The sequence below is a fragment of the Bubalus kerabau genome, chromosome 20 (genome assembly GCF_029407905.1).
Source record: "Bubalus kerabau isolate K-KA32 ecotype Philippines breed swamp buffalo chromosome 20, PCC_UOA_SB_1v2, whole genome shotgun sequence".
Classification (NCBI taxonomy): Eukaryota; Metazoa; Chordata; class Mammalia; order Artiodactyla; family Bovidae; genus Bubalus; species Bubalus kerabau.
This window is the reverse complement of record NC_073643.1, coordinates 53,542,109-53,555,012: the sequence shown is the minus strand read 5'-3', so window position 1 is coordinate 53,555,012 and position 12,904 is coordinate 53,542,109. Positions and strand designations below refer to the sequence as shown.

Below are 12,904 nucleotides of genomic sequence, written 5' to 3'. Positions count from 1 at the left end.
TGCTTTTGAACTGTGGTGTTGGAGAAGACTCTTGAGAGTCCCTTGGACTGCAAGGAGATCCAACCAGTCCATTCTGAAGGAGATCAGCCCTGGGATTTCTTTGGAAGGAATGATGCTAAAGCTGAAACTCCAATACTTTGGTCACCTGATGTGAAGAGTTGACTCATTGGAAAAGACTCTGATGCTGGGAGGGATTGGGGGCAGGAGGAGAAGGAGACGACAGAGGATGAGATGGCTGGATGGCATCACCAACTCGATGGACGTGAGTTTGGGTGGACTCCGGGAGTTGATGATGGACAGGGAGGCCTGGCGAGCTGTGATTCATGGGGTCGCAAAGAGTCGGGCACGACTCAGCGACTGAACTGAACTGAACTGAAAAGGTATTTATTAAAGGTATGTACCACCTAAACACAACATATTCAAGCTGCTAAAAACCCAAGATCAAGATAAAACCTTGAAGGCAGCCAGAGGAAGGGAATAAAAGGAATAACTATCCAAATTCTAACAGACTTCTTATCGGAAACTACAAGTAGGAAGACTAATTTTCCTTTAAGTTACTGAAAGAAAAGAGTAACACAGAATACGACACCTAGCAAAAAATAACCTTCCAAAACTTAAGGTTTGTTTTTCAAAATTAAAAAAGGTGAGATGATTTACTGTTACGTAGATTTGTATATTTCTGTATTCTCCAGACAATACTGGAGTTAAAACAGTATGATAAAAACATTCAATTAATCCAAAAGCAGACAGAAAAAGAAAATCAGACTAACGAACAGATGGAAGAAACAGAAAACCAACAACAAACTGACAGATTAAATCCAACCATATCAATGATCACATCAGGCATTTCAGTAAATAGTCTAAACACATCAACTACAAGATAAGAGTTCTTCAGGTTAGATTAAAAAAGCAAGAACCATCTATATTCTAAGCAACCCATTATTAGTAAATATGAAAAAAGAAACCTGTTGAAAGTGAAGGGATGCAGTTAGACATACCAAGCAAACGCTACCTAAGGAAACTAGTGGTTACATTAATGCAAGATGAAAAGTAAAATGCAGAGAAGAGAAAATTACCAGGGACAAAGAGGTCAGTTCATCAAGGAGACGTAACAGTGTAAATACATACGCACATGACGACAGGTCTTCAAACAACATGCAACAGAAACTGACAGAACTGCAGGGAGAAGAACCCACAAAACTACATCAAAACTTCAGTATCTTTCTCAAGTCATGAGAACAAGTAAATATAAAGTAGGCAAGGATATGAAAAACCTGATTAACACTATCAACCAACTGGACTTAACTGACATTAAAAAAAAAAAAAAAATCCCTAAATACTGAGAAATTAACATACTTCTAAATAACTGATAGATTGAAGAGGAATTCATAAGGCAAAATAGAAAATGTTTGAACTGAATGAAAATAAAAAACATCAAAATCTATGGGACACATCTACAACTAGGATTAGAGAGAAATATATAACATTAAAAGCCTATTTTACGTGGTTCCCAGAGGTGGGGAGTGGGTGGGAAATGCGTGAAAGGAATTCAAAAGGTATAAACTTCTAGTAAAATAAATAAATCCCGAGGATACAATGTACAGCATAGTTTTTATAGCTAATAATAACACTGTATTATATTTGAAAGTTGCTGAGAGAACAGACCTTAGAAATTCTCATCACATGGGGAAGAGAAGGTATAACTATATGTGGTAATGGATGTTAACTAGACTTATGGTGATCATTTCACAATACATACAAATATTGACACATTATGTTGCATACCTGAAAAAAAAAAAAAAAAAACCAATGAAGCCAAAAGTTGGATCTTTAAAAAGAAAAAATAACTAATAAACTAGTATCTAGACTCCTCAAGTGAAAAGAGGAAACAAATTTTCGTAATGAAAGAGAGGACATGACAAGAGATCCTCGACATTAGAAGAATATGGTAATATTACAATTTCATCTCCATTAATTCAATGACTTAGAGGAAACAGACCAATTTCTTGAAAGATACAAACCACCAAAGCTCACTTGAGAAGAGAAAACATGTACTGTTCTCTATCTCTTAAAGGAACTGAATTCTTAGTCAAAAAGTTGACAAAGAAAACTCCAGGTCCAGATGGCTTCACTGACAAAACCTGTCAAACGTTAAAGAAAACATCAGTTCAACACAAACCGTTCTAGAAAACAGATTTAGGAGGGAACACTTCCCAACTCATTTTATGATGTCAACATGACCTCAATTTTAAAAGCAGACAAAGGCCTTACAAGAAAACAGACCAATATCCCATATGCACATAAATATAAAAATCCTCAATCAGATGTTAGCAAATTTGATCCAGCAATATATAAAGGTAGCAAATCTCTTTTAAAGGGTTTAATCCATTTTTTAATCCTCACCTAGGATTACTCACAAAGACAGGTGGCATCCAAATTAAGTCTTGGTATAAATATAAAGTATCTAACTTTACAAAGCTACTTTCAAAGAAAAGGCATAGCAGGCAGTTTAATTTAGGAAATTAATAAGCAGATTATACAGTAGTTGAGACATTACAGAAGAAACTTTAGGGTTAAGAGAAGGTTAAGAGTAATCTACAGCCTGAAGAATACATATTCCAGTAAAAGGTGATGAACCTACGTCCTTGGTTTCTAAGAAATGTAAAGAGAAAGTGCTTATACTTAAAAAATCAGTTTAGTCTCCTCAAAAGTCTATAAGATTTGACCCAAGTGTAGTCCCTAACCTACTTTCTGAATCTATGTGTCCAGTTTAATTTAATTACTTACCTTCAACCTGGCTAGTGTCTGAGCATGGTTTCTTCTTTGACTCCGAACTCCCGGTTTTTTCATCAACATCCAGGAGAGGAATATAGTCTGTTTTTCCAACAGTTTCTCCCACAACATCATCAAAGGCCTCTGCCTCCAGTGTGGCAATAAAGTCCCGTTTTATCTCCTCCTCAATTTCTGGAGACGGCTCTGTTAACGCATCTGCAAGACTGAGGTCAGCCATTCTGCACCACTGCAACTGCCTGGTGAATGGGGAAAAAAGGTTTCACATCATGAGCAGCGCCAAAGAGAAAAAAATTCCTAGAAACTCTTGTCATTGTTTTAAACAAACATGGAATTAAAATGCAAAGTTTTCAAGCTAAAAGAGACTCTCCCATTTTATAAAATGGAAAATCAAAGCCCAGTAACAGACTGTCTTAGCCAAAGTAAACTCTTTTCCTCACATCCTGGGAGGTAAACAGAGCAAGTGTCACTCTGTCCTTTTCAACAATAATAAAAGTGAAGGGCAAAAAAGACCCCTCTATTTATCCAAGTTTATTAGCCATAAGAATTCAAATCAGGTCTTTTGATTTCAAGTCTTCAAAACCCTTTTAACGATTCCATTTATCTTAATTTCCAAATCATAAAAGAGAAAGTGGCTCAGTCGTGTCCTACTCTTTGCGACCCCATGGACTATACAGTCCATGGAATTCTCGAGGCCAGGATACTGGGGTAGCCGTTCCCATCTCCAGGGGGTCTTCCTAACCCAGGATCGAAACCAGGTCTCCTGCATTGCAGGCGGATTCTTTACCAACTGAGCCACCAGGGTAAAAATACATACAAAACAAGGTCAGATTAGGTTACATTCCCATTTTATTTTAAAAAAAGGTTAAGTACTATCAGGCAAGTGAAATCACTTTTCCTTACCAGAGACTAGGAATCTGGGCCTTATCTTGTAAGGGTAAATACTGCTTCGTGAATCACTTTTAAAGGACTTGGTCAACCAAGCTACACTTGGCCCTGCTGGCATGAAAAAGGCAGGCATGTTCCCTGAATTAGCTAGAGAAGGCAGTTTCTCTCTGTGGTCATGTACGTTACTGTCTTTACAGAACACCAACCAAGCTTTCAATGTTTAAACATAACTTAAAACTAAAAAGTATATGGGAGGGTTTCCCTGGTGGCTCAGTAGTAAAGAATCGCCTGCCAGTGAAGGAGACGTAGGTTCAACCCCTGATCTGGGAAGATCCCACAGGCTGTGAAGCAAGTAGGCCTGTGGGCCACAACTGTTGATAGAGCCCAGGAGTCACAACTACCGAGCCCTACTACTGAAACCCGCCCAGCCTAGAGCCCGTGCTCCGCAACGAGAGAGGCAACCACAACAAGGAGCCCCTTCTCCTCTTGCCGCAACTAGAGAAGAATACTCGCGGCAACAAAGACTCAGCACAGCCATAAATAGATAGATAAATAAAAGCATTTTTTTTTAAAGTTAAACAAAAATCTTATATACATAAATGTACACAAACACACTGGTTTAAAAAAAAAAGTATATGGGAAGTCCCTGGCAGTCCAGAGGACTTTCACTTTCACTGCCAGGGGTGGGTTAAATCCCTGGTGAGGGAACTAAGACTCTACATGCCGCACAGCACAGCCACAAAGAAAAAGGAATTTTGTAAAGGCCTGATGAATGTCAAAGGGTTCCATAAAAAGGAACCGCTTTTCTCTTTTCTATTTATGGTAACTATTATTACAGTTAGCCTTTGAAAGCTGTTAAACAGAGCAAAAAACAATAAGGGATGTCTATAATTAAACAGTTCTTAGTCAAACAGACCTTGTAAGAACACCTGTACTATCTTTAAAAATATACAGTAAGAGCCCAACAGATCTATTTTTCTATAATACTTCATGCAATCTACTCAAACTTTCCCTAATTTAGGACACTGGTGAAAACACAAACAAAACCAGCAAAACCTTTTAAACCTCATTTATCTGAGTGCAGATTCTCAAAGGCCAGCTTTTTATTCACTGTAATCTTGCTCTCCTCCCTGCCTTGCAACCTCCCAAACCATTTTCTAGGCTGATGTGTGGTTTACGGAATACGAACAGCAGCTTACATTCAGCTTAAGAGGGTAAAATTGATAGAAAATCTGACCGCTGGAAAGTGGGAGGGTCGTGCAGCCAACCACCCAGCATCTGCCTTTCAACACAGTTTAGCTATCCTTTTCATGTCATCACATATAAATAGAAGTATGATTTAAACACACACACAATATACTTATGGAAAATGACTCTGTAAAGGCAATACTAGCCAGCAGAAGTGAAAATACTGGCTTTTAGTGCAAAAGGCCCAGTTTTTAATAAAGAGAAAATTAATTCAGTTATAATTATTCTACTCTAAAACATGTATAATAAATTCCTTAGGTGTTCTACAAATCTGTTAAGCTAGTTCTGCAAGTGCTCCAAAATTGATCTTAATAAGCTCATGAATAAATGTCATCCAACACATACAGAAACATTTAAGGTCACTTAATATTTATTCACACAGTGTCCTTCTCTAATATGGATACTCAAGAAAATCCAAAGACATATTCTTGGGAATGAGAAGTATCTACATTTAAAAAAATTATCTCACATTGACTATTTATGCTTTTCTTCTTCTACCTGTATAGATAATAGAGAAACTTATCTGAGTTTGGACTTTTAAAATTGATGAGAGTGAAAGAGGAGAGTAAAAAAGTTGGCTTAGAGCTCAACATTCAGAAAATGAAGATCATGGCATCTGGTCCCATCCCTTCACAGGAAATAGATGGGGAAACAGTGGAAACAGTGTCAGACTTCATTTTTTGGGGCTCCAAAATCACTGCAGATGGTGATTGCAGCCATGAAATTAAAAGACGCTTACTCCTTGGAAGGAAAGTTATGACCAACCTAGATAGCATATTCAAAAGCAGAGACATTACTTTGCCAACAAAGGTCCGGCTAGTCAAGGCTATGGTTTTTCCTGTGGTCATGTATGGATGCGAGAGTTGGACTGTGAAGAAGGCTGAGCGCCGAAGAATTGATGCTTTTGAACTGTGGTGTTGGAGAAGACTCTTGAGAGTCCCTTGGACTGCAAGGAGATCCAACCAGTCCATTCTGAAGGAGATCAGCCCTGGGATTTCTTTGGAAGGAATGATGCTAAAGCTGAAACTCCAGTACTTTGGCCACCTCATGTGAAGAGTTGACTCATTGGAAAAGAGTCTGATGCTGGGAGGGATTGGGGGCAGGAGGAGAAGGAGACGACAGAGGATGAGATGGCTGGATGGCATCACCAACTCAATGGACATGAGTTTGAGTGAACTCCGGGAGATGGTGATGGACAGGGAGGCCTGGCGTGCTGCGATACATGGGGTCACAAAGAGTCGGACACGACTGAACGACTGATCTGATCTGACCTGGGTAGATTTACAATGTTTCAGGTGTACAGCAAAGTGATTCAGTTTTATATATATATATATATACATATATATACACACACACACATATATTCTTTTTCAGATTATTTTCCTTTATAGGTTATTTCAAAATACTGAATATAGTTGCTTATACTGTTAACTTTGAATGACTTTGCTAACAGGAGATTAAAAAAAAGCTGGTTTTTTTCCTTATGGAAATGGGAAGACATTTCCGTGCTTCACTAGTTCAGTCTGATTCTCAGTTTGGCTTTGAGTGGGTCACCTTCCGGGGTTGAGTTCCTTAGGCTGTAAAATGAGAGTGGTGTGTGAAACAATTCCTGAGGTTGACTATTCGATAAACTACTTATAATTCAGTTTCATCACTTGGACCCTCTGTGTGACTATTATTTTATACATCAAGTACTCTCAATTATAACTGGGTTCAGGTTTATTTAAAAAGGCAAAAGCCTTTTGGCAAAGAGAAAGACTAAAAACCAACTCCCCAGTGCACAGAGCCCTGCTTGAGCAAATCCCACTGCAGCTTAAGAAACTCCACCCAGTTCTGGCTAACATCAAAGGAGATGTGACACCACTCTGCCAGAAAATAAGCCCCATATTATTTAACCAGGCACCAAAAAAGCACACCGTTTTCAAACACAGCACTCCGGACATCTGATCTTCATTCTGATTACATGCCTGAAGTGAAATTATCTAGTGAGGATTTTGAAAATACCTAGGTAAACCAAAGCAAGAGGAAACGACAGGACATGATGATGAAGCACAGAAGACAATTTTTGTCTCTTGACTAGCCTTACTATTAATAGCTATGTGCTCATAAAGAGTAAATAAGAATATATGATGAAGTCACAAGCACCTTCTCTTCTGTATGGTTTACTTCAGATCACAAACTCTGGAATTAATTAGTGGACTAAATATTTTCTAGGTCTATACAGATTAAATAGTGTTCATAAATAATTTAAATGCACAGAAGTATGGGTAACTTTTCAAGCTCCCAGAGACTTAGGTTAGTCTTACCTACAGTTACTCAGTTAAGACCTGTGCACTTTCTGTCTGGTTGTCTGCTGAGAAATTAGCATTCTAGTTTGCAAATGGCCTGTTGTTGCCTCTGTCCTCCCCTACTTTCCTCCCCATCCCAGCCCCTGACCAAAGGTGCTAAACTTTGAAACTAAACTGGAGGAAGAAAACTCATGAAAAGGAAGAACAGAAGCCTAATTCCCACCAACATACTCAGACACTTCTCATAACCACTGTGTTTTCATTTCACTTGGTCACATTAGCCAAACTTCTACTAAGATTCACTTGCAGCAGCTAGCATTCTCTTTTTAGAAGTACAGAACCCTATTTCACAATTTAAAGGAGCATAAGGGGACATACACCCTTTGAAGGGCCATCATTCCACTTTGTGTGAATTTAGTGATCAAGTTAGCTTCCCTCTCAATCCCTGAGATAAATTCCAATGAAAGTGTCTGAGTTTCTGGTTTTAGGGTAAAAAGGAAGAAATATAATGTAGCAACATGGAATACTTCAGGGAATAAAGCAGATTGGATAAGGTGACCAAGGAGGGAGAAGGTATACAGATGGGCCCAGAGGCCCTAGGAGGTAAAAGGAAGAGAGGAATGCCAAAGGCAAGCTCAGAGACCTTTTGAAATACTCCTTCTGTCTGTCAGTTTTAGAAAAAAGGAAGATGCTTTCTTCTCAGTAATTTGGATTAGTTTAGAACCAAAATTAATCATCACTTATAATACTGTTTATCTAAGGGAAAAGCACTGAGTTTCAAATAACCAATTTAATAAAGAAACATTTAATAATAACTCTTCCACATAGGAGACTGTTCATAATACTCACTTAAATGGTCTCCATGATTGATATTCTGTCCTGTTTAGTAGGCGGTGGGAGTGGAGGGGTGAGTTGTGCACAAGACATGGAACTGTAAAGAAATGTGGGCTAATATTTTCTTCTTCCTTTTTTTTTTTTTTTTTTGCATGACAGAGAATTCTGAAGCCAGCACTAAGCTGCCATCCCAAGAGAGTGCTGTGGCCAAAATGCAGGGCTTGTTCCTCAGGCTTGGAAGAAACCCAGCATCCCAGAAAGTCCCAGGGATCATTTATAATCTGACAAGGTGAAAGGTATAATCTGAATCATTAAGATTTCATATTCAACATGAAATTTTTTTGGTTTGCCTAGCAAGCTTTCTGGAGAAGGCAATGGCACCCCACTGCAGTACTCTTGCCTGGAAAATCCCATGGACAGAGGAGGCTGGTAGACTGCAGTCCATGGGGTCGCTAAGAGTCGGACACGACTGAGCACATTCACTTTCACTTTTCACTTCATGCACTGGAGAAGGAAATGGCAACCCACTCCAGTGTTCTTGCCTGGAGAATCCCAGTGACGGGGGAGCCTGGTGGGCTGCCGTCTATGGGGTCACAGAGTCGGACACGACTGAAGCGACTGAGCAGCAGCAAGCTTTCAGTTACTAAATGGGGACTTGATTGTTCAGATTTGTTTCAGTGAATTTCTTTCAGAGGTCTATTACACATCAAGCTGAACCCTGTCTGGTGGCTGTGCTCTGTTTTTAACTTATTTAACTTGAAAACTCCGATTTATACTTTCAATCAAAACAGTATTTCTTTTGAAGTAAAACCAACTCTTTATGGACACGGGTTTGGGCAGACTCCAAGAGACAGTGGAGGACACGGAAGCCTGGCGTGCTGCAGTCCATGGGGTCACAAACAGTCGGACACGCCTGAGTGACTGAACAACAATGACAAAAGAGGTCTTTACACAGCTTGCAGGCACGTATGACCGCTGAGGCTAAAGCGAATTTCTCCTGCTCCTCCCCAGAACCAGGCTGGAAATGCCAACAGACAGCTCAGCAACATCTTAACTGTCCTGAGCAATAAACTCCAACCCCCACTGTGGAATATATTAATCTTCCACCCCCAGGTGCCTCCCTACGCACTAAGGACAACAGCTGTACTATGACGAACTGATGGAATTTCCAGGCTTGGCGAGGTTCTGTTCATCACCACCATTTGTCCTGTTCATCATAGGATTAGCAACAGGAGACCGTCCTTGATTACTAGAATAGCTGAGGGCATCACCCAGTGACATTCCTGTATGAAAGAACACACTGATTCATATTACTTCCATGCAGTCCCCACAGCAAAGAATTCCTTTTTGCACTGCTATTTTAGGGAGCCTTGTCCTGTAAATATAAAAACCCTGCACACACATGCACACACATATTCACATAACTAAGACCTCGCAGCATGAGGCTGAAAGCCTCGCTTGCTTACTTACAGGAACTATCCAGGCAGCTTATATTCCGTCCTGATTGAATGCATTTTGGGTCTCTAAACAAGCACCAGCAGGTGCTTTACATTTCTATCCAAGTAAATTTAAATCTATTTCCCCAAGAAGAATCTACACTAGATACCTCCCACTGTTAGCCATGTGATACAGACAGCATGATGTCTGCTGAAGACTAGTTATGTGCGCCAAAACAAGAGAGGACAATGACACAGCACTTAACATTTCTGTTGTGACCATCCTCAAGAGCAAATGTTCCTCTCAATTTTTCTAAAAGAAGGGTGAACCTTAACATGATTCTCAATACCTAATGCCCCCAAATTGTGAAAAAGAGAAAGCATTTTTTAAACCTTTACTATTAGTCCCAATTAATTTAACCTCAGCCTAGCAGGCACAAAAACATCCAGAGTCTGCTTATACTTATCCAAAAACTATCTCTAAACATTTAAGATCTCTCAAGGCTTTTTTTAAAAACAACTAGTTGGAAAAAAAAAAACAGTTCAACTAACCTAGGATTCAAGTTCCTCACTTTAACAGATGACAAAGAACCAGAGAAAACAAATCCCTTGTAAATGAAACTGGGGTTAAGGATCAGGCTAAGAGGCAATCCAGAGAATACCAGACACAGACGCAGCGTGTGACAAAACTGGCAAAATCTGGAAATTTTACAATGATATCACTACACGTCAAAATTAATTTTTTTGCCCTACTTTTCCTTCTTAAAGGATGAAGGCAGTTGGCAAAAGACCTGAATATCAGGAAAATATACTGGTTGACTGAAGAGGACTCCAACACTTATTTAAAAATAAAACCAAAAAATAAAATAAAATAAAACCAAACTTCTTAGCATGATACCAAGGCCACACAATCTGAGAGGACCCAGTTCTACCACCTACTACAACCATCAGCAGTTTTCCACTTGGGTCTCTATATATATTTCAGCCATTTTACAAGCAGACCACTGATGTTATCAGTGCATACCTTGGCTCATATTGCTCTCCACACTTCCAATTGTCTTTACTTCCTCTTTGTTAGTCTTACAATTGAGGTCCACATCCTATCTATCACCTTTTCTCTGATTTCATTTTAGAATCTGTTCTCCAGTACTATTCAGAATTAATACATCGTCTGTACTTGTAACAGACAGAACAGTCTAATCTATACTAGAGTGAGCTGTATACAGCAGGAGCTCCTGTAAACTACGAGGTCCCGAAGGGGAAAGACCCCGTCTAAGTAACGTGCACATCTTCTCTTAGTGCTTTACTTTACACGGAAGATGGGCCAAAACAACAAAAGACAACACAACACAGGGTTACCTAAACATATAGCTCTAAAATGGTAAACAGAAGACAATGAAAAACACACCTATTTTAAGATTAATTAATTAGAGGTGCCGAAGCTACAAAACTCAGAACTGGAAAAGAATGAACAGATTCAAGGTGGAAGGGTCATCACTAATGAAGAATATTCACCTCATTTCTTCTACTTTCCAAACATGGCCTGTGACACAGCCATCATGAAAAGAAAGCTAACAGGGAGTAACCAGACAAGCTCTCCAGGCTGGTCATCTTATCATTATTAGGCAGGGCAATAAAAATAGCTCTCTGCTTTTAGAAAAGCACAACGTGATGCAATGTGGCAAAAACAAATTGTTTTCGGTTCAAGAGATCAGCTACCACCATCATGTTAACATCACTATATAAATATTAAAACTTCTATAATCGGTAAAATGTTAAATCTCTATAGCAACAGCTCACCTGTCTGTCAGGGAGTAATAAATATACTACAGAATTTTAAGCTACTTCGGTTAGGGAAATTGGATGGAATAATCATAACTGATCAGTTCTTAGCTTCAGAGAACTGTTTTATTTAAGAAAAACCTTTCCATTAAATGAAGTTTCTCTCTGAAGTTCAGAGCCATGGTATTTCCTACTTTATTGTATAAAACGTCAGTGAAAGTGAAGGGAAATAGAAGATATTTATTCACAGTGTGCCTCTCTTTCCGAGTTCACCTTGAAACTCCAAGTTTCAAGATGGAAAAGAAAGCACCTTTTATCCTAGGCATCTAGTATAAAAAGGGACTCCTCTTGGCGTCATTATCACACGGGCATTCTGCTAGTTGTGTTTTGTTCCGGATCATGACACCAGCCTGCTCCTGGTGGGGTCGACACTGACCCAGCTGAAGGAGCCTGCTGGCTCTTCTACTGTTGGTCCTAGACGCGGAATCAGTGCTGGAGCACAGTAGCTCCCCTCTTCTGAGCAGGAAAGAAGACGGCATAAACTCTATGGGAGTACTTAGTAGGCATTTTGTAGAGTACCCTTAGTGGTGGTAAATGTCTTACCTTTAACATAAAGTGAAAACCAAACAAGCAAAATGAAAAGTCAAAGGAACCCTTTTAGTTATTTAACAGAGCCCTTTAACATTTTACCTGAAATAGAGGAAAAGATCTGATTTAAAGTGAAAAGCCACTGGCACAGGATCGATCAGAGACAGTCCAGCAATTTCAAAACGAGTTAATTCTGAAGGACGCCCACAGTTGAGAGCTACTGAAACAAAAATCTACCTAATATATTAAAGATGAAGTTCACCAAAATGAAACAAAAAACAGGATTTGTACAACTTAACACTAGAAAGAGAGATCAAGTTCTCCCTTGTTGAGATGGTAGACGCTTTAGATTCAGTTTAATAAAAGCAAAGCCTGAAACAGTGATTTTTTATAAACTGAGAGAGTACCCTCAGGAGAAAGCGGTAGGAGAGGGAAGGGAGGTAAAACTGGGTTTCGCTGAGCCCAGCCTCTGCCTCTTCCCTGGGGAAGCTGTGGAGCCCAACTGCAGCCCTGAGTCAGCGCCAGCCAGAGGTAAGGGGGCCGGGTTACTGTAACCCTCACAAAGCAGTCATTAGCTGAGGGAGACACTGGCTGGTTATGGGAATCCAGACAGGGCACCAGCAGCATCTACTATAGAAGGTTCAAGTGTATAACAAAATGCACCAGATGGGTGTAGGCATAATTGTCAATAAAACTGACCCAAAGCAAAAACACCATTAGTAGAAATAAAATTACAGAGATTTTAATTCACTAAGATTTATCAATATTAAACTTGTTTCCATCTAACAACACAGATATTCAAAAACACATAAAAGTGATCGTAATGAGGAGAAATAGATGAATCCAACTTCACAGGGGCATGTCGTTGTAAACCTTCTCCCAGTAACTGACACATCAAGACAAAAATCAGCAAGAACATACTAGCTTTGAGCAATTCAATATACAAGTTTCACTACTAGACTACACTGGAAAGTAGCGTGTACAGTGGAGAAGACACTTTCTCTTCCAGCATTCATGAAACTTTCTTTTTAAAATAAATGTATACTAGGA

General features: G+C 39.3%; 1 protein-coding gene across 10 annotated transcripts in view; it reads right to left on the bottom strand.

Annotated features, from left to right (window-relative positions):
- MAP4 (microtubule associated protein 4) overlaps nucleotides 1-12,904 on the bottom strand; it is a 156,909-nt gene that overhangs the window by 93,484 nt on the left and 50,521 nt on the right. For 9 of the 10 annotated variants that reach the window (XM_055558141.1, XM_055558143.1, XM_055558144.1 and 6 more), the window contains exon 2: nucleotides 2,788-3,029. In XM_055558141.1, coding sequence (XP_055414116.1) covers nucleotides 2,788-3,010 — 223 coding nt within the window. In that variant the 5' untranslated portion in view covers nucleotides 3,011-3,029. Of the gene's footprint in view, nucleotides 1-2,787; nucleotides 3,030-9,518; nucleotides 9,855-12,904 lie in introns of those variants that run through there. The other variant, XM_055558142.1, reaches the window with a different exon arrangement.